Here is a 23,884-nt window from a genome sequence, read left to right as displayed (position 1 = left end):
CACAACTGAAAACCGCGCGGCTCGTTCGGGAGGACAGCCAGCCCCCACCGGAGTGAATCTGCCCCGACCAGGACCACCCTCCTCTGAATTATTCCCCGATCCGCCCCCTTACTGCCCTTCAATAGTAAGGGTACTTCCCTGTCCTGGACAGGCAGAGGGGCTTTGGGCCCACTGAAGGAACCAGACCACTGGCTGTCAGTGGCCCCAGGGTCGCAGGCTGAAGCTGGCCAGGGGCATCCAACCCCCTGTTCACCCGGCTCAACCCGAGGGACGACCCTTCTGCAGGAGCCTGTCACCTCGGGGAGCAATCTTCCTTAATATATCCAGTCAGTCAGGACTGCAGGGTTAGCGCCTCTACCATCTGCTGGAGGTAGAGAAATACTGAGGGACTGCAGGTGGCGCTCTCGTATATGTGGCAGTGCCCAAAGTTTTGTCCTCTGCCTCCATCTGCTGGTAGGGATGAATAAAACCCGCTTGTCTGGGGCATGTTCAGGAATGGATAGTTTCATGAGCATAGAAGCTATTTATTAATGAATGTAGTGATTGCAACATCCCTGGACAGGATCAGGCACACAGGATCAGAACAGAGAAAAGTTGTTGTTGAGACTTAAAGTTATGAATTCTCAAATATATAGAGAAGGGAAGCAGGGAAAGGGGTTTAACTATAGGTTAATTCTGGGAGTAGGGAAGGGCACTTACCTTTTTTGGTATATCCTGTAGAAGACGATTCCAAGTAGGAGGAGGACCAGAAGGGCACCACCCAGAACCCCGGAAAAGATCTGCCACTGGTTACTACTGCCCAGGAGTGTACTGTCTTCTGCAAGAGAAACCTGTTTTTTAGTCTGAGACTGGGAAGCATCTTGTATCCCTTCTATCAAAGGTTAAGTTCAGTCCAGGAAGTCCAATTCTGGGTACTTTGTCCTATTGAATCTATGGACTTGTAGTTCCCATTTCTCTAGGGAAGGCAGGAACTATCAGTCAGTTTACAGACATAATGGGGCAAAACATGAACTGGATCTGCCTGTCAGGATTGACCTGGATCAAATAACTCTCCCTAATTAAAAAGAGCAGCTCACAACAGCATTGGCCCAGCTCAGTGGGTTTAGGGGAAGCATCCCTGTGTTGAAACTTCTAATAGTGGATTTAGCAAACTCCTTACTGGCTGTGGCTGAGGAGATCACATAGTAAATGATGGCAGATAAAAACCAAAATGGCCCATCCAGTCTGGCCAGTAGCAATTTGTCCACTTTGGGCTTTGGGTAGATGCAAATCAGAGCTGGATTTACATTTTGGGAGCCCATAGGCAGTGTGGTGGGGGTGGAGGTCATGATGGGGAGGGGCCAGAGACCCCAGGTTGCCCCAGTCCATGTCTTCGCTCTCAGCACGGAGCCTCCAGCCGCCTGTTGCACGCTGGGGGCCCTGTAGTGCCCTGCTCCCCCTCCCCTATGGACTTCCTGTTACTATGGAAGCCTGTGAGGGGGCAGGACTGCCTCCGAGCTTTGGCGGAAGCTCCCATGCTGAATTTCCTTTGTAAAGTTGCTGCTGCTGCTGCTGGAACGGCAAACTGCCATGGCTCAGAGGCAGGGCCCAGATGTAGGTGTGGGAGCAGCGGCAATGCTCCGGCGCCTATCAAACTTTGGTGCTCGAGGCAATTGCCTGTGTAGCCTTTGCCTCATGGCCTTCACCCAACCTCTCCAAGTTGTGGGACTTTAACTGCCGCTTGTGTAGGTTACCCTAATGTTTTCTGCTAGATCCGATGGAATCATTCTACTGCTAGTTAGGGCTGTAGCCACCACTACTGCTAGCACTGTAGCCACCACTTCCGTGCAGGTTATACCATGCTTTTTTGAAGAACAATGCAGTCCTATCACTGCCGTCTTTGGCTGCAGTTGCCAATCATTTTCCACTCACAGGCTTGTGGTTCTACGTCATTAGCAAAAGATACAATAGGTCAGAAACGGACTATGATGGAAGGCAAAAGACCTCCAGACCTGTCCAGCCTCTGCCCGTTTCTTTCTCCTTCTCCCATACCTCAGACCCCACTTGATTCAGCTTTATCCACACTCTCATCCCCGCACCACCAAAGATGTTCTCTGCCATGTCTCTGCCATGTGGAAGTGTGCCCCAGCTGGGGCAGTTACAGAGTATGCAAGCTCAGAGTCCCCACAGCGATGCCCCTTCCTCCTCATGGCGCCGGTTGTTTTTTTCCAATAGAAGGAGCGTTCAATGGAGAGAGCTACAAGGACTGTGAACACGTCCTCTCTCAGCTCTGTCCCTAAAGTGCAGGTTGTTATCTTTCCTGCGACCATCGCTCCCATGATGCTGATGCCCTGAGGAGCGAGAGGTAGAGAGGAGGAGGGCGAGGAACAAAGGAGCACTGGAAGGAAGGGGCAGAGGAAGTATTGGGAGTAGCGTGTGGGGAAAAAAGGAGCTCAGGGTAGGGGAGGGAACACAGAGAGAAAGTTGAGAAGCACTAGGAAGAATGGGAGAGGGAGGAGAGAAGAGAGGAGAGGAAGGATGGGAAGGAACAAAGAAGCACTGAAGTTGGGAAGGAGAGAGGAGAGAGAGAGCTCTAGGAAGAAGGGGATGGAAATAGAGGGAGCTCTGGGAGAAGGGTGAGGAGAGGAGGGGCAAAGTAAAAAAAAGCAGTGCGTTTGTGAGAGAGAGGATTGCTGGGAATGGAGTTGGACAGGAGGGAGCACTAGGTAGGGGCGAGAGATTGGAAGATGGAGACTGTAGCGCAGAGAAAGTTAGAGGTGTGAGAAATAAAAGTCATGAGGAGAGAGAGAGGGGAAGGAAAGAAGAAACAGGCAATGAAGGAAGATGGCAAGAAATGACATGAAAGAGCCCATAGTGTCAGAGACAGATGGAGGGAGGTGAGGAAAGGGGAAGAGATGCACAGAAGGAAAGGACACCCAGAGAAAGACATCAGAAGATAAGGGAAAAGAAACACAGCCAGCAAAGGCAGAAGACATTTATTTTCAATTGCATGATCAGATGATGGGATTTTTGTTCTTATACTGTTTAAATGATTGTATATACACGGAGTTAATGGATTTTTTATTGTAATAATTGACTTTCTGTATGTCTGCTCTTGTTCGAGTGACCCCTGTGGGCCACAGAGAAGGTGCCGAGTGTGTAACAGCTGTGAGGATTGGCGTTTCCTCCTAAGGGAAACCTGTAAGGGAATTCACACTGAGCAGGACGTGCAAGTCCTCAGATGGTCAGAGGGAGCGTCCTGTGCCTCTGACAGACTGCCCTTTGGGCAGGGTCTTTGGAGGGGATATTACCCTGGTTAAGACCAGGGCAGGGGCTCCCTCAGTCACCAAGCCAGGAGAAGGAGGTAGCTAGGATCCTCTCCAGGGGTTACAGGGACAAGGAGAAAGTGCCTTAGGAATCCTAAGCTAACTTGGAGAGACAACTGAAGAATTTAATATTAGAGCTACAGACTGCATACAGCAAGTCTAGGGAGGGCCTTCAGGACTAGAAGGAAGCCTGAGCAGGGCTGGGGGCTGCCTTCCAGCTAGGGAAGAGGCGGTGAGTTGCTCTGCAGCCATCCTGAGCTCAGGTTGTGAATAACAAATTGGACTTACACTTTTGTGGATTCTCGGGGAGCTGGGCCTAGTTCAAGGCTGGAGAGCTTGTACAAGGAACTGTGGCTTGACCTTGTCCTGCTATCTTTGAAAAGGAGTGAGAGTGAAATCGCTGTGCTTTCTGGAAGTGTGGATTCTACTGGTTTTGAACTGCTTGCCCAGTTTATAGAAATAAAGGATCTTTTGTTGCAGCTCACCCTCTGCTTTGGAAAGGTGATGGTGTGAGTGACCTTGGCTCAGTTTGGCCCTGCAGGTCTGCCTGCCGCTAGCCCACAACCCAGATCATCTTTTCCCCTCTCTTGGGTGAATGACCCCAGCTTTCCCTGAGGCTGACGTGACCCCACGTGAGTTTTCTCTCCTATGTTTGCTGCAATCGAGACTGGGGCTGATTATGGATTAGAAAGTCCTCTCCGGGGAACATTGCTTGCTTCTAGTGCAGAATTGAACCTGCAAACTCTCCGTCCATACTGATGTCCTTAAATTTAATGTGAAATTGTCTCTAATCTGATGTCTAATCCCCTTTCCAGTCTCTGTAACGGAAAATGTTGCCAGCTACGTTCTGCCAGTAGGTGCCCCTATTGCCCGAGCTTCTCTGCTCTTTGTAGCACAGCCAAGAACACCAAATATCTATCTATATAATTTATATATTGTTAAAAGGTGACTGTATGAGCTCATTAGAGACGGTTCATTAACACATTCTTTGCATGTTTTGGCTTCAGTTGTTTGTTTATTCCTGTGCCTATTTCCACATTAACTTATATTCCCTCCAGGCTGAGGTGATGTACCATGGACTCACACTGACGAAAGAAAACATTTTTGCATTTTTTGGGGAGGGGGTTGTTTATCACAGGTTTAATTCTCCTGCTTCGATAGTTGTTGGGACCTCATTGTGTCCCCCGTGAAATGGGGTAGCAGGGTGTTAACCTCCTCCTATATTGTGTTGGTTCTCAATCTGAGCCAAAAGGCTAAGAAGGGTCCAAGAGGAGTGGCCTAGTGGTTAGAGCACTGGGTTGCATTCAACTCCCACTGCTTCTCTTTGTTGCCTTGGGCAAGTCACATCCTCCTCCATTGCCTCAAGTGCAAACTTACGGGCCGATACAGTAAAAATAACGTGGGACATACTCTCCTGTGCCCGGCAGTAAAAAGAGGCGCTAGGGACACTAGTGCGTCCCTAGCGCCTCTTTTTTGACAGGAGCGGCGGCTGTCAGCGGGTTTGACAGCAGACGCTCAATTTTGCCGGCGTCAGTTCTCGAGCCTGCTGACAGCCACGGGCTCGGAAAACGGACGCCGGCAAAATTGAGCGTCCGGTTTTCAACCCGCGAACTGCGGGCCGATTTCCAATTTTTTATTTTTTTTAAACTTTCGGGACCTCCGACTTAATATCGCCATGATATTAAGTCAGAGGGTGCACAGAAAAGCCGTTTTTACTGCTTTTCTGTGCATTTTCCCGGTGCCCGGAGAAATTAACGCCCGCCTTTGGGTAGGCGCTAATTTCTTTTTTTTTTTTTTTATTTAAACTTTATTCAATTTTCATTCAAAAACTTGAAACAAAAATAACATAAGTAACTGGTACAATAATATCGAAACAAAATAATTATTCATAGCCAATAATAAATCAATTTGTATCACAGTTACAGCCCATAATTGGGGGAGAAAAAACATATTTGCATTTAAACAAACAAAAATATAATAAAACACCTAAGAGGAGAGAGAATTCGGAATTTTAAACCATCTCTAATTATCTTCCACTATATTTTTATCTGATAAAAATGTCTCCAAATGTAATGGGTCCAAAAAACTATATTTATTTCCCTGGTAGGTAACATAACATGTACTAGGATATTTTAAGAAAAAACTAGCGCCAATTGCTAGCAATTTACCTTTCAGGGACAGGAAATGTCTCCTCTTGGCCTGTGTGGCCCTTGAGACATCAGGAAAAATGTATATTTTTTGACCGCAGAAATTCAGATCTTTATGTTTGAGAAAATCTCTAAAGATCCTGTCTTTGTCCAATTCAAACTGTAAAGATACAAATAAGGTAGCTCTTTTCTGGATGATATCGATAGATTCTTCTAAGAACGTTGAGACGCCAATAGATGAGGTCTCAATGTTCTCTCCTTTCTGTTCCACTAGTTTATCAGGAAAATAAAAGATTTTTGAAATTAATGGGAAGTCTTTTTCTTCATATTGCAGTATATCTCTCATATACTTTTTAATCATCTCTATTGGGGATAATAATCTCGTTTGTGGGAAATTATTTATACGTAGATTTCTAATTCTCATCATATTTTCTAATTTCTCTATCTCCCTATGGATAGTTAAACTATCCCTTATATGTGCTGTCCCAGTATCCTCCAACAATTTTATTTTCGTTGTTACCTTCCCCATATCTTCCCTCAAACTAGTGACTCCTTGTTTTTGCTCCTCTATTTGCAGTTTGTTAATATTCACAGTAACTGACATAGACTTATTCATTTGTACTACATTTTCATTCATTTTTGCCATCATTTTCCAAATGTCTCTTAATGATACATCGTCCGGAGGTTCAATAGGCCATTGATATGGCTCTGCTGCTTCCCCTTCAGATTTATTAAAAGTCTCAATAACACCAGAAGCAATGCCATCACCTTCTCTGGGTGAACTGGCAGTCTCTAGTTGAAGAAATCCATCAGGTAATGGCGGCATAGGTTTTGTGGGAGACGATGGTCCAGAGCCGGGGCTCAGGGAGGCTAATAACTGCCCACCTGTACTATTCCCCTGTGGCGATTCAACCTGTCTGAAGACATGATTGTCCATTGGGCCCTTAGCTGTTATAGGGGATATGGGGAAGCTTTTTAACTTCCTTTTCCTTCCCATATTGAGTTGTACTACGAATGCAAGAAACCTCCACAATCCACTAAGATATTTGGACTCACCAGATGTTTCCTTCCTTCCTTTGGTCTACCTCCGCTCTTCCGATCTTCTCCGGGCTAAGCCGGGCAAAGCCGCGCGCCCCTTTGGCGCGCGGCTTAGGCGAGTGCCGGTGGCGACGATGCGCCGCTGTTCTCACGTTTTTAAAGGAGTCTCTCCCCGATGACGTCACTGGTCCCGCCCCTCAAAATCGGGGCTCAGCTGTGTTTTCTCAGCGAAGTTACTCAGGGAAACAACCCGGTTCAGCTCCAAACCTCTGGGGGCCTCTCCCTCTCTCCTCTCAGCCAGCTCCCCAGGTAAAACGCCGCTGTTCTCACGTTTTTAAAGGAGTCTCTCCCCGATGACGTCACTGGTCCCGCCCCTCAAAATCGGGGCTCAGCTGTGTTTTCTCAGCGAAGTTACTCAGGGAAACAGCCCGGTTCAGCTCCAAACCTCTGGGGGCCTCTCCCTCTCTCCTCTCAGCCAGCTCCCCCTCTCAGCCAGCTCCCCCGGGTAGGCGCTAATTTCTGAAAGTAAAAGGTGCGGCTTGGCTGCACATTTTACTTACAGAATTGCGCGGGAATAACTAATAGAGCCATCAACATGCATTTGCATGTTGCGGGCGCTATTAGGTTCGGGGGGTTGGACGCGCTATTACCCCTTACTGAATAAGGGGTAAAGCTAGCACGTCGAAAACGCGCGTCCAACCGCGGGTTAACAGTGCACTCCACCGGAGCACACTGTACTGTATCGGCCTGTTAGATTGTGAGCCTTCTGGGGACAGGGAAATACCTGCAGGACCTGAATATAATTTGCTTTTATTTTATGTTATTGAATTTAATATACCGCCCATAAAAGCAGGTATAACAAATGACATTTCTAAATCACCTGGTTAAGCAGCTTGGAAATGCCAATGGGCAGAATATAAATAAAATAAAATAAGTCCTTATCTCACAGCTCAGACCCTTGGCTCTCTATTTATTTACAATCTTTTCTATACCGTCATTAAGCTAGATGCCATCACAACGGTTTACAATAAGGCACATACATTAATGTTGCTAAATGTATTAAATTATATCAACTAAACAGGTGCCATCAAGATACGGTGACATAGTTTCATAATACATACCAACTGGTGGGTGTGATAAACCATTTCCATTCTTATCCGTATCAGCTGTAAAAATGAATTAATAATTATATCGTATCCTTTGGTGTTGAAACTAAAAAATGTATTTAAGAACATAAGAACATAAGAAAATGCCATACTGGGTCAGACCAAGGGTCCATCAAGCCCAGCATCCTGTTTCCAACAGTGGCCAATCCAGGCCATAAGAACCTGGCAAGTACCCAAAAACTAAGTCTATTCCATGTAACCATTGCTAATGGCAGTGGCTATTCTCTAAGTGAACTTAATAGCAGGTAATGGACTTCTCCTCCAAGAACTTATCCAATCCTTTTTTAAACACAGCTATACTAACTGCACTAACCACATCCTCTGGCAACAGATTCCAGAGTTTAATTGTGCATTGAGTGAAAAAGAACTTTCTCTGATTAGTTTTAAATGTGCCACATGCTAACTTCATGGAGTGCCCCCTAGTCTTTCTATTATCCGAAAGAGTAAATAACCGATTCACATCTACCCGTTCTAGACCTCTCATGATTTTAAACACCTCTATCATATCCCCCCTCAGTCGTCTCTTCTCCAAGCTGAAAAGTCCTAACCTCTTTAGTCTTTCCTCATAGGGGAGTTTTTCCATTCCCCTTATCATTTTGGTAGCCCTTCTCTGTACCTTCTCCATTTATTTAAATTCTTTTAATATACCGATGCTCAAGACGAAGTCTTATCGTACTGGTTTACAGCAGAACCAGGGGAAACCAAAAAAAGGGAAACCAAAAAATAAAATAAAATGTATACATGTTGAATAAGGTGATGTGTAGGGTGTTCATTTGACCGCATCCTATTTCCCTGGATTCTACTCTCCATTCTCTTTGTGATACGCTTGCTTAAATAGCCAGGTTTTTAAACTTTTTCTGAATGTTTAGATGTCCCTTTGCAATCTGATTTCTAAAGGCATATTGTTACATATTATAGGTCCTGCTAAGGAGCGAGTCCTTTCCCTTACTTGGGTTAGTCTTGCTGTTTTGACTGAGGGAATAGTTAGCAGTGCTTTGTTTGCTGATCTCAGGTTTCTGTGAGGGACGTGTACGCGAAGGGCCGTGTTCAGCCATTCTGCTTTTTCATTATGCATTAATTTATGTATGGTACATAGGGTTTTGTATTGTATTCTTTGCTCAATGCGTAACTAGTATAGTTCAGCTAGGGTTTCAGTGATATGGTCTCTTCTACTTTTACCAGTCAGAATTCTTGCAGCCGTGTTTTGCAGTATCTGGAGTGGTCTTGGCGTGGTGTATGGTAAACCCAGAAGAAGGGCATTACAGTAGTCAGTGCTTGCAAAAATTAAAGCTGGTAACTCTGATCGGAAGTTGTTGGGCATTAGTAGTGGTTTTAGTCTTCTAAGAGTCATAAGTTTGGCATATCCTTCCCTTGCTTTTAGAGATATATGTTGTTTCACACTTAATTACGTATCAATTATCACTCCAAGGTTATGTACTTTATCAACTAATTCTATTTTTTGGTTGTTTTTGAGTGTGATAGGGTTACATAAGAAACATAAGAAATTGCCATGCTGGGTCAGACCAAGGGTCCATCAAGCCCAGCATCCTGTTTCCAACAGAGGCCAAACCAGGCCACAAGAACCTGGCAATTACCCAAACACTAAGAAGATCCCATGCTACTGATGCAATTAATAGCAGGGGCTATTCCCTAAGTAAACTTGATTAATAGCTGTTAATGGACTTCTTCTCCAAGAACTTATCTAAACCTTTTTTGAACCCAGCTACACTAACTGCACTAACCACATCCTCTGGCAACAAATTCCAGAGCTTTATTGTGCGTTGAGTGAAAAAGAATTTTCTCCGATTAGTCTTAAATGTGTTACTTGCTAACTTCATGGAATGCCCCCTAGTCCTTCTATTATTTGAAAGTGTAAATAACCGAGTCACATCTACTTGTTCAAGACCTTTCATGATCTTAAAGACCTCTATCATATCCCCCCTTCAGCCGTCTCTTCTCAAAGCTGAACAGCCTTAACCTCTTCAGCCTTTCCTCATAGGGGAGCTGTTCCATCCCCTTTATCATTTTGGTTGCCCTTCTCTGTACCTTCTCCAGTGCAATTATTTCTTTTTTGAGATGCGGCGACCAGAATTGTACACAGTATTCAAGGTGCGGTCTCACCATGGAGCGATACAGAGGCATTATGACATTTTCTGTTTTATTAACCATTCCCTTCCTATTAATTCCTAACATTCTATTTTCTTTTTTGACTGCTGCAGCACACTGAGCCGACGAATTTAAAGTATTATCCACTATGATGCCTAGATCTTTTTCCTGGGTGGTAGCTCCTAATATGGAACCTAACATCGTGTAACTACAGCAAGGGTTATTTTTCCCTATATGCAACACCTTGCACTTGTCCACATTAAATTTCATCTGCATTTGGATGCCCAATGATCTCTATGTTTTTATGTTCTAAATGTATGAATTATGTTTTCTCTATATTAATAACTAATTCTATTTGGTTTAGTAGCTGTTTGATGATATCTAGATATATGTTGGCTATGTTTAATGTTTTTTCAATTGTATCATCGATGGGAAGTATTAATTGAATATCATTAGCGTATGTAATGTGAGATGCCCAGACCAGCTAGCAGGCGACATAATGGCAGCAGGTATATGTTGAATAGTGTGGCAGATAGGGCTGATTCCTGTGGAACTCCTGTTTGAAGGTTTATTTTTTCTGACATTACGTCTTTGATCTGTACTTGGAAGTATCTGTTATTTAGGTATGATCTGAACCATTTGATTGTTTTGTTGCTTAATCCTATTTCTTCTAATCTATTTAATAGGATGTCTTGATTTATATCTGTCTCATATTAATATATTTATTGGCTATGTTATCGTTAAAACTTTGTTCGATGTAAACCGAGTTGATTTGATATGTATCAAGAAATTCGGTATAGAAAAAGCCTTAAATAAATAAATAAATACTGTATCAAATGCTGCTGATAGGTCTAGCAACACTAAAATGTAGTGTTTACCGTTGTCAAACTCTCATGATGTTGTCTGTTAGTGCAAGTAGTAGTGTTTCAGTGCTGTAGTTTTTGCAAAAACCATGTTGTGATGGGTACAGGATATTATTGTTCTCTGTGTTCTGCTAATTGATTTTGTATAGTTTTTTCTATTAATTTTGCAATTAGAGATTAGGGATGTGCAGAGCAAAAGTTTATGTTCATAAGTCCATAAGTCGAAAGGGGGTCCCATTTGCGGTCAATATGGACATATGGAGAATTCCATAAGTTGAGTCTATGTCCATACGTGCAAATAAAAATTTAAACCCCTCACCCTCCTTAATCCCCCCCCCCAAGACTTACCAAAACTCCCTGGTGGTACAGCAGGGAGTCAGGACGCCATTTCTGAACTCCTTTGCAAGGAGCACGTGACGTCGGCGTCACGTGGGAGTGACGCCGACGTCGATGCCCCCAAGCTGGCCAAAAGTTCCTTTTGGGTGCAACGAGGGTCCCGGAGCGATCGCGCAGGGAATCACGTTACGCCGCGTCACTCCCACGTGACGCCGACGTCACGTGCTCCTTGCAAAGGAGTTCAGAAATGGCGTCCTGACTCCCTGCTGTACCACCAGGGAGTTTTGGTAAGTCTTGGGGGGGGGGGATTAAGGAGGGTGAGGGGTTTAAATTTTTATTTAGGATCAACAATCGCGATTTCCAACTTATTCAACATAGCAATGTTGAACAAGTTGGAAATCCGATCGTTTTCGCCTCATCACTTTTTTAAGTTAAAAAAAAAAAAAAGTTGCGTTTTACATTTAAGTTCAAAACGAATGCACACCCCTATTAGAGATAGGTTTGACACTGGTCTATAACTGCTCAGGATGAGTGGATCGCTGTTTTTTTTTCTTTAAAATTGGTTTTACAATTGCCCCTTTTAGTGTATCTGCCATGGTTCCTTCATTTAAGGATAAATTAATGACATTTGTTAATGATGGAGATACTGTGTTGGTCAATTTTTTAAAGTCTGTGGTTGGTATTATGTCATGTGCATGTGGGGCGGGGTTTAGTTTTTTTTTAGCATGGATTCGACTTCTAGTTCTGATATTTCATTGAATGTCGTCCATTGTTTAACGTCTCTTTTTAGCATTGTAATTTTTTGTTTAGTTATCTTTGGAATCTTTGTTTTTAGGTTCATAATTTTGTCGTTGAAGAATGTAGCTATTTCATTACACCTCTAGCCAAAAAAGGCTGAGATCAATTAAAAAGAAAAAACAGTAATGCTTCCAGACTTGGATCCACTAATGACGAGGTCAGGAACTATTGGAATCAGGGAAGTTCAGACTGGAGCCAAGGCCTGCTAGAGACAAGTGACCCTGCTCTGGCTTTACTAGAAGGGAGCTTTGTTCAGATAAAGAATCTTCTTTAGACCAGGGCTGCGCAAATCTGTCCTGGGGACCCCACAGCAGATCGGGTTTTCAGGATACCCACAATGACCCCCTCGTTCTAGACCCTCCTTTCCATTCAAAGAGGCTCACTTCCTGTGCATGGAGATATCTGAATGTCTCTATCATATCTTCCCTATCTTGCCTTTCCTCCGGAGTGAACATGTTTAGATCATAGGAACATAAGAAAATGCCATACTGGGTCAGACCAAGGGTCCGTCAAGCCCAGCATCCTGTTTCCAACAGTGGCCAATCCAGGCCATAAGAACCTGGCAAGTACCCAAAAACTAAGTCTATTCCATGTAACCATTGCTAATGGCAGTGGCTATTCTCTAAGTGAACTAAATAGCAGGTAATGGACTTCTCCTCCAAGAACTTATCCAATCCTTTTTTAAACACAGCTATACTGACTGCACTAACCACATCCTCTGGCAACAAATTCCAGAGTTTAATTGTGCGTTGAGTAAAAAAGAACTTTCTCCGATTAGTTTTAAATGTGCCCCATGCTAACTTCATGGAGTGCCCCCTAGTCTTTCTACTATCTGAAAGAGTAAATAACCGATTCACATCTACCCGTTCTAGACCTCTCATGATTTTAAACACCTCTATCATATCCCCCCTCAGTCGTCTCTTCTCCAAGCTGAAAAGTCCTAACCTCTTTAGTCTTTCCTCATAGGGGAGCTGTTCCATTCCCCTTATCATTTTGGTAGCCCTTCTCTGTACCTTCTCCATCGCAATTATATCTTTTTTGAGATGTGGTGACCAGAATTGTACACAGTATTCAAGGTGCGGTCTCACCATGGAGCGATACAGAGGCATTATGACATTTTCCGTTTTATTCACCATTCCCTTTCTAATAATTCCCAACATTCTGTTTGCTTTTTTGACTGCCGCAGCACACTGAACCGACGATTTCAATGTGTTATCCACTATGACACCTAGATCTCTTTCTTGGGTTGTAGCACCTAATATGGAACCTTTAAGTCTATCCCCACTGACCATGTCAGTAGCCCCCTCTGGACTGACTCCATCCTGTTTCTATCCTTCTGAAGGTGCGGTTTGCAGGATTGTACTCGATATTCCAAGTGAGGTCTCACCGGGGACCTATACAGGGGCAATATCACCTGCTGACCATTCCTCTCCCTATGAAGCCAAGCATCTCTTTCTGACTTTTACCATCACTTTAGCCAGCTGTTTGGCCCCCTTAAGATCATCAGATAAGATCATCCCCAGATCCTGCTCTTCTTTAATGCTTAGAAGAATTTCATGCCCTATAATGTACCTCTCCTTTGGGTTTTTGCAGCGGAAGTGCATTATGCTGCATTTATTTTAGCATTAAAGCTTAAATGTCAGTCTCTAGACCTACACTGCCTCGACCAAGAACACATTACTGTGGTTAGGATCAAATCAGTCCTTACACATACACACTCAAACACCCCAACTACCAAAAAAACCACATCTGCACACATGCAAACACAATGCACCCTCTTCCCATGTGAAGAATAGGTTTAGACATCTTAGCTGACAAGAGGTTTTATAGGCATTCAGAATAAGCTTAATTAACACTCCCCTCTAGTGGTGAGAGGAAGTACTGCACCTGAAGACAGTTCACAATTGATCCGCTATGAGACCCCCCCTGTTTGGAAATGGACAGTCACGATATAAGGGGACCTTTAAGAAGTACTGACTGCACACTAGACAGTGTTGGTGTTGAGCTGTGTTCTCACACCATTCCCTATGCCGTGATTATAAGCTGTGAGGAGAGTGGGGCAGGACCTCAGCTAGCACAGCTCCCTCCTCTGCCTTCTCACCTGGGCTGGGACTGGAAGTGTCTGCAGCTCAGCAGCAAAACCGTGCTCTGCCTAGGCCCCAGTCTGTGCTGGGCCTTGAGAGCAGAGAGCTGCTTAAACCTCAGTGGAGAGAGGCACGGAAGGGAAAAAGGGAGGGACAGGAGAGCAACACAGAGGCCGGAGGAGAAAGAGAGATAGAGAGAGAGAGGCTGGAGGAGGGCACAGGAGGGAGATAAAAGGAGCAGAGGAGAGAAATAATGGGGCCCATGACAAACAGAAAGAAGAAGCAATTTCATGGGCAGAGGGGGCAAATATATGCAAATTAATACAAATGTGGCAGCAGGGGGTGGGGGGAAAAATTGGCAATCTTATAGCCAAGAGTGCAGGAAGCAGAGCTGAGATGAAGGCAGTTCTGGCCCAGCCCTAAGGAGCGTGCGTCTTGTCAGGGGCAGTGGACCTGTTCTGTCTGGAACTACCCCCGTGCCGAGCGGCTCCTTCAGCGGCTCCAGTGGTGAGAGACCCTTCTGCAGCCCCAGAGCAGATCAAACACGTAGAGTTCGATCTAGTGGGGACCAGCTAAAGCTGGGTTCCTACCCAATGGTTATTGCAAAACAAATCAGACTTTATTCTGGAGTAGCCTAGGAATTAGAGCAGCGGGCTGCAAACCAGGGCTCACATGCCACTGCCACCCTCCCCTGCCTCAGCTACAAATCTAGACTGTGAGCCTCTGAAGCAGAGAAATACCTGCAGTACCTGCATGTAATCGGAAGGGTCACTAAATAAAAGACAGAATATAAATCTAAACAAATAAAATCCAGAACTCAGCATACAGTCCAAGCAGAAAAGAATAAAACTAACTTACAGTCTCTGAAAAGCTTGAGCTCTTTAGAATTTTTGTCAAAAATGCATTCTCTTTCTCTCTCTTTTCAGTTAAGCCACGGGCTTTGAGCTAAAGTTCACACCAGCTATCTTCAAGATGCCTTCCACTGTGGGCTTCCCCTCCTGATCCCACTCCTCATCAACCGCCAGCCCTGCTCCCATGCAGCTTTAGCTGGTCCCCACTGGATCGAGCTGGTCCCCACTGGATCCCCACTGGATCCCATGCAGCTTTAGCTGGTCCCTACTGGATACCCACTGGATCCCATGCAGCTTTAGCGGGTCCCCACTGGATCGAGCTCTCTACATATTCGATCTGTTCTGGGGCTGCAGAAGGGTCTCTCACCACTGGAGCCGCTGAAGGAGATGCTCGGCACTGGGGTACTTCCAGACAGAACAGGTCCACTGCACCTGACAAGATGCACGCTCCTAAGGGATACGGCAGTACCGGGCTATAACTTGTTAAGGAAGGACAGAGAGGATAGGAAAGGGGGAGGAATGGCTCTTTATGTCAGAAACAATATCCAAGCATCTGAGCTGCAAGGAAGATGGGGCAATGAAGAAGCACTATGGGCCAACCTAAAAAAAGATGGGGCATCCATTTTTATTGGAGTGGTTTACAGGCCTCCAAACCAAAAGGAAGAGCTTGATAGAGATCTGGTTGAAGACATCCAAAAGATGGGAAAGAAGGGAGAAGTGGTGATCGTTGGAGACTTTAATTTGCCGGATGTAGACTGGAGAATCCCATCTGCAGAATCTAACAATAGTAGAGAAATCGTAGATGGCCTGCAAGTGGCTCTGTTCAAACAAATGGTAATGGAGCCTACGAGGGAGGGAGCTATACTCGATTTAGTGCTCACTAATGGAGATAATGTCTCTGATGTCCAGGTGGGCGCCCACCTCAGCAGCAGTGATCATCAAACGGTATGGTTTTATATCACAAATAGGATACGGAGAAGTAGCACGAAGACCCAAGTTTTGCAGTTCAAAAACACAGATTTTGATGAAATGGGGAAGTACCTGGAGGAAGAACTAGTAGGTTGGGAGAACGAGAAAGATGTGGAACAACAGTGGACCAAACTAAAAGGAGCAATTACCAAGGCAACTAATCTATGTCGGGCCGATACAGTAAAGCGCGGCCATGGTTATCCTGTTTTTAACCCACTTTGGACGCACATTTTGGACGCGTAAGGTGTACCCGCGATTCAGTATCAGCTTTTATGCGTCCTTACCGCTTGCCGGAAAGGACGCGTATCCATTTCCGCCCACTGCATGTATTTGATATGTAAATGATCAGATTAGCTATTCCCTCCAATACAGTAACGTGCGCCCAAATTATCGCCTTTTTAATCAGCTTATTTACCGCATCTTTAACCTGAATATTTACCGTCTATCCTGTCCCTGGCATTAGTGTGGTGTTCAGTCAACTTCATATCGGACAGCGCCATGGACAACATATATATACTGGCTCTGGTGATCTTTTTTATTCAGTTGGACGTCCGGCTGCCTTGTACGTCCGGCCGGGCGCTCAAGGCAGCGGCCATGGACGTTGGAAGGCAGCGGGGCCTCCGATAATGGACGCCCAGGCGGGAACTTCCATGAACGGAAGCCCCGACCTTGGACGTCCGACTGGGCACTCAAGGCAGCGGGGGCTCCGATAATGGACGCTCGGGCGGGAATGTCCATGAACGGAAGCCCCGACCTTGGACGTCCGGACAGGCGCTCAAGGCAACGTCCATGGACGTTGGAAGACAGCGTTCCTGGTGATCTCCGAACAAGGACGTACGGATGCTCAGGGCAGCGGCCCGGTGTCCATGCTGGGTCTGTAGAAAAGAACCATCCACTTACCTGGTGGAATGACATTTGAAATGACAGGTATGGCGCCAGCACACCCTGGATTCTCTCCGCTCTATACAGTAAAATGCATTGCAAACGCCTACCGCTTCATAGGCGCGCTTTGGACGCTCGTTTGCCGCCGCTTGGATTTGCGTCTAATTTGAATACTGAATCGAGCGGCTTGTGAACCAAATTGTGTGCGCGGCAAATGAGCGGGCGCCCGGCACTGCCGCACTGTTTCTTACGCGTCGGTACTGTATCGGCCTGTATGTTAGAAAAGTAAAGAACAGCAAGAGAAAAATGAAACCTATCTGGTTCTCCAAGGAGGTGGCTGACAAAATAACGGCTAAAAGAACAGAGTTCAAGAAATATAAAGGATCCCAAAGGGAGGAGCACAAGGAAGAATATCTGGTAGAACTGAGGGAGACGAAGAAAGTAATCAAGACAGCAAAAAGTCAAGCGGAAGAAAGGATTGCCAAAGACGTAAAGAGAGGTGACAAAACATTTTTCAGATACATCAGTGAAAGGAGCAAAGTTCAAAGTGGTATAGTGAAATTGAAAGGTGGAAAGGATCAATGTGTGGAGAGAGACGAAGAAATGGCAGAAATATTAAACGAATACTTCAGTTCGGTGTTCACTAAAGAGGACCCTGGAGAAGGACCGTCACTAGTTAACAAGAAACTGGAGGGGAATGGAGTAGATGTAACTCCATTTACAGAAGAGAATGTATAGGAAGAGCTGGGGAAACTGAAAGTGGACAAAGCCATGGGGCCTGATGAGGTTCATCCCAGGATACTGAGGGAGCTCAGAGATTTGCTGGTGGTCTGCTATGTGACCTGTTCAATAGATCCCTAGAAACGGGAGTGGTGCCGAGTGATTGGAGAAGAGCGGTGGTGATCCCGCTTCACAAGAGTGGGAGCAGAGAAGAGGCTGGAAAATACAAACCGGTTAGCCTCACCTCGGTGGTGGGAAAAATAATGGAGTTGCTGTTAAAAGAAAGAATAGTGAACTATCTACAGTTGGAAGAATTGCTGGACTAGAGGCAACATGGATTCACCAGGGGAAGATCCTGTCAGACAAATCTGATAGACTTTTTTGACTGGGTAACCAAGGAATTGGATTGAGGAAGAGCACTCGATGACATCTACTTGGACTTCAGCAAAGCTTTTGATACGGTCCTGCACAGGAGACTGGTGAATAAAATGAGAAGCTTAGGAGTGAGTGCCGAGGTGGTGGCCTGGATTGCAAACTGGTTGACAGACAGAAGACAATGTGTGATGGTAAATGGAACTTACTCTGAAGAGATTGAGCGATTGAGAGATTGTGTTGAGTGGAGTACCGCAGGGGTTGGTGTTGGGACCGGTTATTGTCCCCCTTCCAGTTATTAGTTTAAATTTGATCATGTTATGATCACTATTGCCAAGTGGCCCCCACCACCATTACCTCTCTCACCAAATCCTGCATTCCACTAAGAATTAAATCTAAAATAGCTCCCTCTCTTGTTGGTTCCTCAACCAATTGCTCCATGAAGCAGTCATTTATTACATCCAGGAACTTTATGACTCTAGCAAGTCCTGATGATACATTTACCCATTCAATATTGGGGTAATTGAAATCTACTATACAGAAACAGTTAATAGAAAACGTGCAACGAACCACACTTATCTCACAAAACACGTTGCAAACAAATTTGAAATTTCGTGTGCTTAAGAATTTATCTCACGATGTGGACCATCATACCACCCTTGGTTAGTTTAGGCAGTAAGCCCCACTTTCAACCATAACGGGTCATGTTTAATCATCGGTCCTGAATAGTCTTTAAATTTTCTTTCTTCTTTATTAAATTCACTTTTTTTATCGTTTTTTGTTCATTTATAGTAAAATATTTTTAACGGAGTAAAGAGCGGACTTGCCTTATTTGTGCGGAGCGCCTCCACGCTTCCAGGATAGTGCCTTCACTCACTTGTGCAGAGCGCCACCGCGCTTCTAGGACTTTATCTTCAATGCTGCCGTGCTTCACTTGTGCAGAGCGCCACCGCGCTTCTAGGACTTTATCTTCAATGCTGCCGTGCTTAGTGCTTAAAAGGCAACAAATTCCGATCGAGGGTGCTCGTATGACTTAGAGCTCCTATAGTCCGACGTACGTTTCGCAGTTGTGCTGCTTCAGGGACTCTGTCCTAATCGGAAGATTTAGGCTTAAGAAGAACACAAGGTTAGTTCCCGCCAAACTCTTTCAATACGTTAAATGCCTTCATATTTGCTTCCGTCTAAATTCATTATAATGCCTATAAAAAGATGACAATAGATATGAGGCCACTTATATTTTTAGCACTAATGTTTCTCAACATAGATTATGCACTCCCAAAAGGATTATGAACTAGAACACATCTGTAGACTTCTCTTACCGCGTTCAGTCGCCTAAAGCTCTTACCGGCATTCTGCTGAATTGCCGCGAGATCTAGGCTGATTTTATAGAATCACCCAGCTACACCTGTGGTCTGATTTGACGGAAGAGTGGATTCACATGAAGTGAATCCACTCAATTTCCTTGTTGAGGCCGCCAGGGGTCACTGTGTGTAAATCGAAAATCCATCGTTGTTCACACTGTTGCAGTCTTTTGATTCGGTCTCCCTTTCTCCAATGTGGGTGAACAATTTCTAAGATAGTCCATTTAATATCAGAAAATTCATGGTTATGGTCTCTGAAGTGTGTCACCAACGGTTCTTCTATTCGTCCTGTATTAATACAGCATTTGTGTTCAGTTAATCTAGTTCTGAACTGACGTTTGGTCATGCCCACATATGTAAGTGGGCATGGGCAAAAAATGGCATACACAACGAATGAGGTTTTACATGTCGCTGAAGGTAAGGAGACTACCCGTCCTGATGGTAAAGTGATGGTAGTCTGTGGTGATTTTAAAGTGCAGTGGGCACAACTGTTACAATTCATAATTGGATCCTCAATGTTCCGGGACTGCTGGAGGCTAGAATGAACTACTTGATCTTTAATATTTCTGCCTCGAGAATATGCAATTCTAAGTGGTTCCTTAAATGAAGGGTGGATTTCTTGAAGTATTGCCCAATGTCTCCGGATGGCTCTGCTGATCATTGGAGTGGCCAGAGTGTGCCTCATCACCATGGTCTGTGGGTTCGAATCCTCATGCTGCCTTGGCAAAAACATGAATTCCCTATTGGAGTAAAGGGCTCGTCGGTAGGCTTTTTTAACGCATGACAGGGGATATTCTTCCCAAGGGTGGTATGATGGTCCACATCGTGAGATAAATTCTTAAGCACACGAAATTTCAAATTTGTTTGCAACGTGTTTTGTGAGGTAATTGAAATCTCCCATTATTATTGCACTGCCAAATTTCTCTTAGCATTTCATCATCTGTCTGACCATTTTGTCCAGGTGGACAGTAGTATACTCCTATCACTATACTCTTACTCAACACACATGGGATTTCTACCCATATAGATTCTACTGAGCATTTAGTCTCTGTATGATCTTTATCCTGTTGGACTCTATACCCTCCTGGACATAAAGTGCCACAACCCCACCAAGTTGATCCTCCCTATCATTGCGATATAATTTATACCCTGATATAGCACTGTCCCATTGGTTATCCTCCTTCCACCAAGTCTCTGTGATGCCAGTTATGTCAATCTCATCATTTACTGCTATACACTCTAACTCTCCCATCTTACTTCTTAGACTTCTGGCATTGGTATACAGACATTTCATAGTGTGCTTTTTGCTTGTTTTAACAACCTGCTTTTCAGTTGTTTGGGATAATTCGGAAATCATTAGCTTTGGTGATTTTTTACATATAGGCATATGAACTATGTTTGCTTTTAATAGAACCTCTCTGTTGGATGCCCTAACTCTCCTGTTTCATTAGTATCCTTCAAGGTTACATTTCTCCGATCCATGCACTGCTGAGCGACTGTCGGCTTTCCCCCTTGTTCTAGTTTAAAAGCTGCTCTATCTCCTTTTTAAAGGTTAGCGCCAGCAGTCTGGTTCCACTGTGGTTAAGGTGGAGCCCATCCTTTCAGAAAAGTCTCCCCCTTCCCCCAAAGTTTCCCCATTTCCTTACAAAACTGAATCCCTCTTCCTTTCACCATCGTCTCATCCGCGCATTGAGACTCCGGAGCTCTGCCTGCCTCTGGTGACCTGCGCGTGGAACAGGGAGCATTTCAGAGAATGCCACCCTGGAGGTTCTGGATTTCAGCTTCCTACCTAAAATCCTAAATTTGGTTTCCAGAACCTCCCTCCCACATTTTCCTATGTTGTTGGTGCCCACATGTACCATGACAGCCGGCTCCTTCCCAGCACTGTCTATAATCCTATCTAGGTGATGCGTGAGGTCCGCCACCTTCGCACCAGGTAGGCATGTTACCAGGCGATCCTCACACCCACCAGCCACCCAGCTATCTACATTCCTAATAATTGAATCACCAACTATGATGGCCGACCTAACCCTTCCCTCCTGGGCAGTAGCCCTGGGAGACTTGTCCTCAGTGCGAGAGGACGATACATCACCTGGAGAACAGGTCCTTGCTTTATCTCCTCAACATATGAACCAAGAACTCCGGCTGCTAGCACCCCTACCCCCTCAATAATTTGTTTTGAGAAGGGCAGGTGGCAGAAGTACATGGTAAGTGCATTTCTTCCCTAGTGATCGCACAACCCCCTCTCCTGCCAAGCAGCAACCTCCCCCTCCACTACCCCCATGCTCTCTTCTCAGTCTTTTTCAGCCCCTGACCCCATATTGTTTTCAGCAGAGTATCTGGCCAGAAGTCCAGTCACGGTAACCCACTTATTTGTAGACTCCATTCAGACATGAAATAGAATCTCGGTTGAAATTTGGGAATCTAAGTTGGTTTGATCGTCTGATCCCTGGACAAGGCACCAACTATAATTAATTCTTAGTTAACAAATTATCATTGCAGACCCAAAGTTTTATGTGAGTTTGTGAATTCCAGTTTACTGTAATCTCAATTCCACTTGGCGACTGAACCAAGGGAGTGAATTAGACCTCAGTTACTTTTTTGTGGCCCAATCTGACTCTGGAGATCTGAGCAGGGATGGAGGTCCGGGGGCCGCTGAAAGCTAAATCCAACACTAGTTCAAGGTCTCACACCCACAGAAAGTTAGCGCTAGAGCTGGGGTTAGAGCTGAGACACAGGAAGATGTGACTTGCCCAGGGTCAGACAAAGTGAGTTAGTGAAAGAGCCAGCATTAGAATTTGAGAGATCCGTATTCAGCGGTGCAGGGAGCAGCAACTTACCTGGCTTATCTTTCGCTGAGATGCTCAGTGAGGAATAAGTCCTACTGAATATACCCAGTTAGGTTTAAAGTTATTCAGATAAGGTTACACCTGCTCTCCACCGGACTTAGCTGTACATCTGTGCTATCTGGCTAAGTTTAAGCCCTGCTCCTGCAACTCCTCCAGACCACCTTTCTGTGTCCAGGCTAAAACTTACCCAAGGTGAAGGACCTCGTGTTTGTTCGGTTAGGTCTTGAACGTAGCCATGCAAACCTGCTGAATATTGACTAGGCAGTCTCCTGATCTCCCTAAAACCTTCAGATGACATGCACGTGTGGGCACATCAGAACACATTACACCCCCTCTTTCAGTATATCAAGACTTAGCTCTAGCTTCCAGTACCTTTGGTGAAATGGGTCACATGTTTCCTGGTGACCCCTTGGCTGTTGAACGCAGCACAAGAGATGTTGAGAGGCTCCTCAGCCCTCCCACTCACGATGCTGGTGACCACGCTCCCACTGGAAGATGATGAAGTGTTCAGCCTGCCCCTTTCAGTGTCATTCCAGCTGGGGAAATGCCACTCAACCGCCGGAGGTGGGTGTCCCTCAGCTATGCAGTGACACGTCATAGTTCCTCCCCACAAAGTGCACTTCAGTTCTGGCAGGATGACTGGTTTATCTGAGGAGAAATAAATCCCACAGTTGTAATGGAAGGAAAGCCAGGACTGTCCAGATGACATGAAGTCAGGTGGTAGGCTTGGGGGGGGGGGGGGGGGGGGGACACCACGTCCTTAACCAAACACTCAGTTATGGCTGGGATAATATTTCCTCATGACGAGACCCCTCCTCAAAATAAGATGCACAATCTTTATTTAAATTAACAGAGAACCAAAATAAAGGCCTCTGTCTACTCAGGCAAGTAACACTACAATAATGCAATCCAGTTGCTCTGGAGGAAGCCACTTTGTTTAAAGTGTCTCAGCCCTTTGAAATGGTAGCATTCATTGATTTCTTCACTGCTAATGTCCTTATAGTTCCAAGAAAGCTACAAGATGATGTGTGAAAAGTAAAATATTGCTATTCAGTCCTACCGTGGTGTGTGGACATCACTGTTAGAGGATCAAAGAGGGGAAAAGGCTTGGATAAAGAGCAGTGTCCTGTATTCCTGACAGGTGGGATACATCTTTAGCTAGGACAGTGTAAACAGGAAGAAACCAGTAGTTGCTTTCGTTTATTCAATTTGATCTACCACTGGGTGGGCCAATTAGTCTTCATCTGCTGTTTATTTACTATCAGGCCGATACAGTACAGTGCTCTCCGGAGCGCACTGTTAACCCACCACTGGGCGCGCGTTTTCCCTTACCCCTTATTCAGTAAGGGGCCGAAAACGTGCGTCCAATCCGCCGAACCTAATAGCGCCCACAACATGCAAATGCATGTTGATGGCCCTATTAGGTATTCCTGCGCGATTCAGTAAGTAAAATGTGCAGCCAAGCTGCACATTTTACTTTCAGAAATTAGCGCCTACCCAAACGTAGGCACTAAGTTTTTCGGGCACCGGGAACGTGCACAGAAAAGCAGTAAAAACTGCTTTTCTGTGCACCCTCCGACTTAATATCATAGCGATATTAAGTCGGAGGTCCCAAAACTTTCCAAAAGTAAAAAAAAAAAAAATTGAAGTCGGCTGTCGGGTTGAAAACCGGACGCTCAATTTTGCTGGCGTCCGGTTTCCGAGCCCGTGGCTGTCAGCGGGCTCGAGAACCGACGCCGGCAAAATTGAGTGTCGGCTGTCAAACCCACTGACAGCCGCCGCTCCAGGTCAAAAGGAGGCGCTAGGGACTGCACTAGTGTCCCTAGCGCCTCCTTTTGCCTGTTTTTACCGCTGGGCCTCATTTAAATACAGAATCGCGCGCACAGGAGAGTGGCCTGTGCGCGTGCCGGGAGAGCGGGCGTTCTCCCGCTCTCCCGCGGACTTTACTGAATCGGCCCGAATGTTATATCACTGTGTCGCTATATAACACCCACAGCCAAAGTCCCAAATGTCTCTCGGACTAACTTCCGAAGGTTT

At 45.3% G+C, this 23,884-nt stretch overlaps 1 protein-coding gene across 2 annotated transcripts in view; it reads right to left on the bottom strand.

The window, feature by feature from the left end:
- LOC115076145 (Schwann cell myelin protein-like) overlaps positions 1-23,884 on the bottom strand; it is a 57,699-nt gene that overhangs the window by 12,800 nt on the left and 21,015 nt on the right. Inside the window, exons 5-7 of one of the 2 annotated variants that reach the window (XM_029577279.1) lie at positions 22,220-22,495; positions 7,612-7,656; positions 700-817 (exon numbers count right to left, since the gene is read on the bottom strand). In XM_029577279.1, coding sequence (XP_029433139.1) covers positions 700-817; positions 7,612-7,656; positions 22,220-22,495 — 439 coding nt within the window. The remainder of the gene's footprint in view (positions 1-699; positions 818-7,611; positions 7,657-22,219; positions 22,496-23,884) is intronic. The other variant, XM_029577280.1, reaches the window with a different exon arrangement.

Source organism: Rhinatrema bivittatum, chromosome 14, assembly GCF_901001135.1.
Source record: "Rhinatrema bivittatum chromosome 14, aRhiBiv1.1, whole genome shotgun sequence".
Classification (NCBI taxonomy): Eukaryota; Metazoa; Chordata; class Amphibia; order Gymnophiona; family Rhinatrematidae; genus Rhinatrema; species Rhinatrema bivittatum.
Note: the sequence above shows the minus strand (reverse complement) of the source record. Positions and strands in the feature narration are given on the sequence as shown.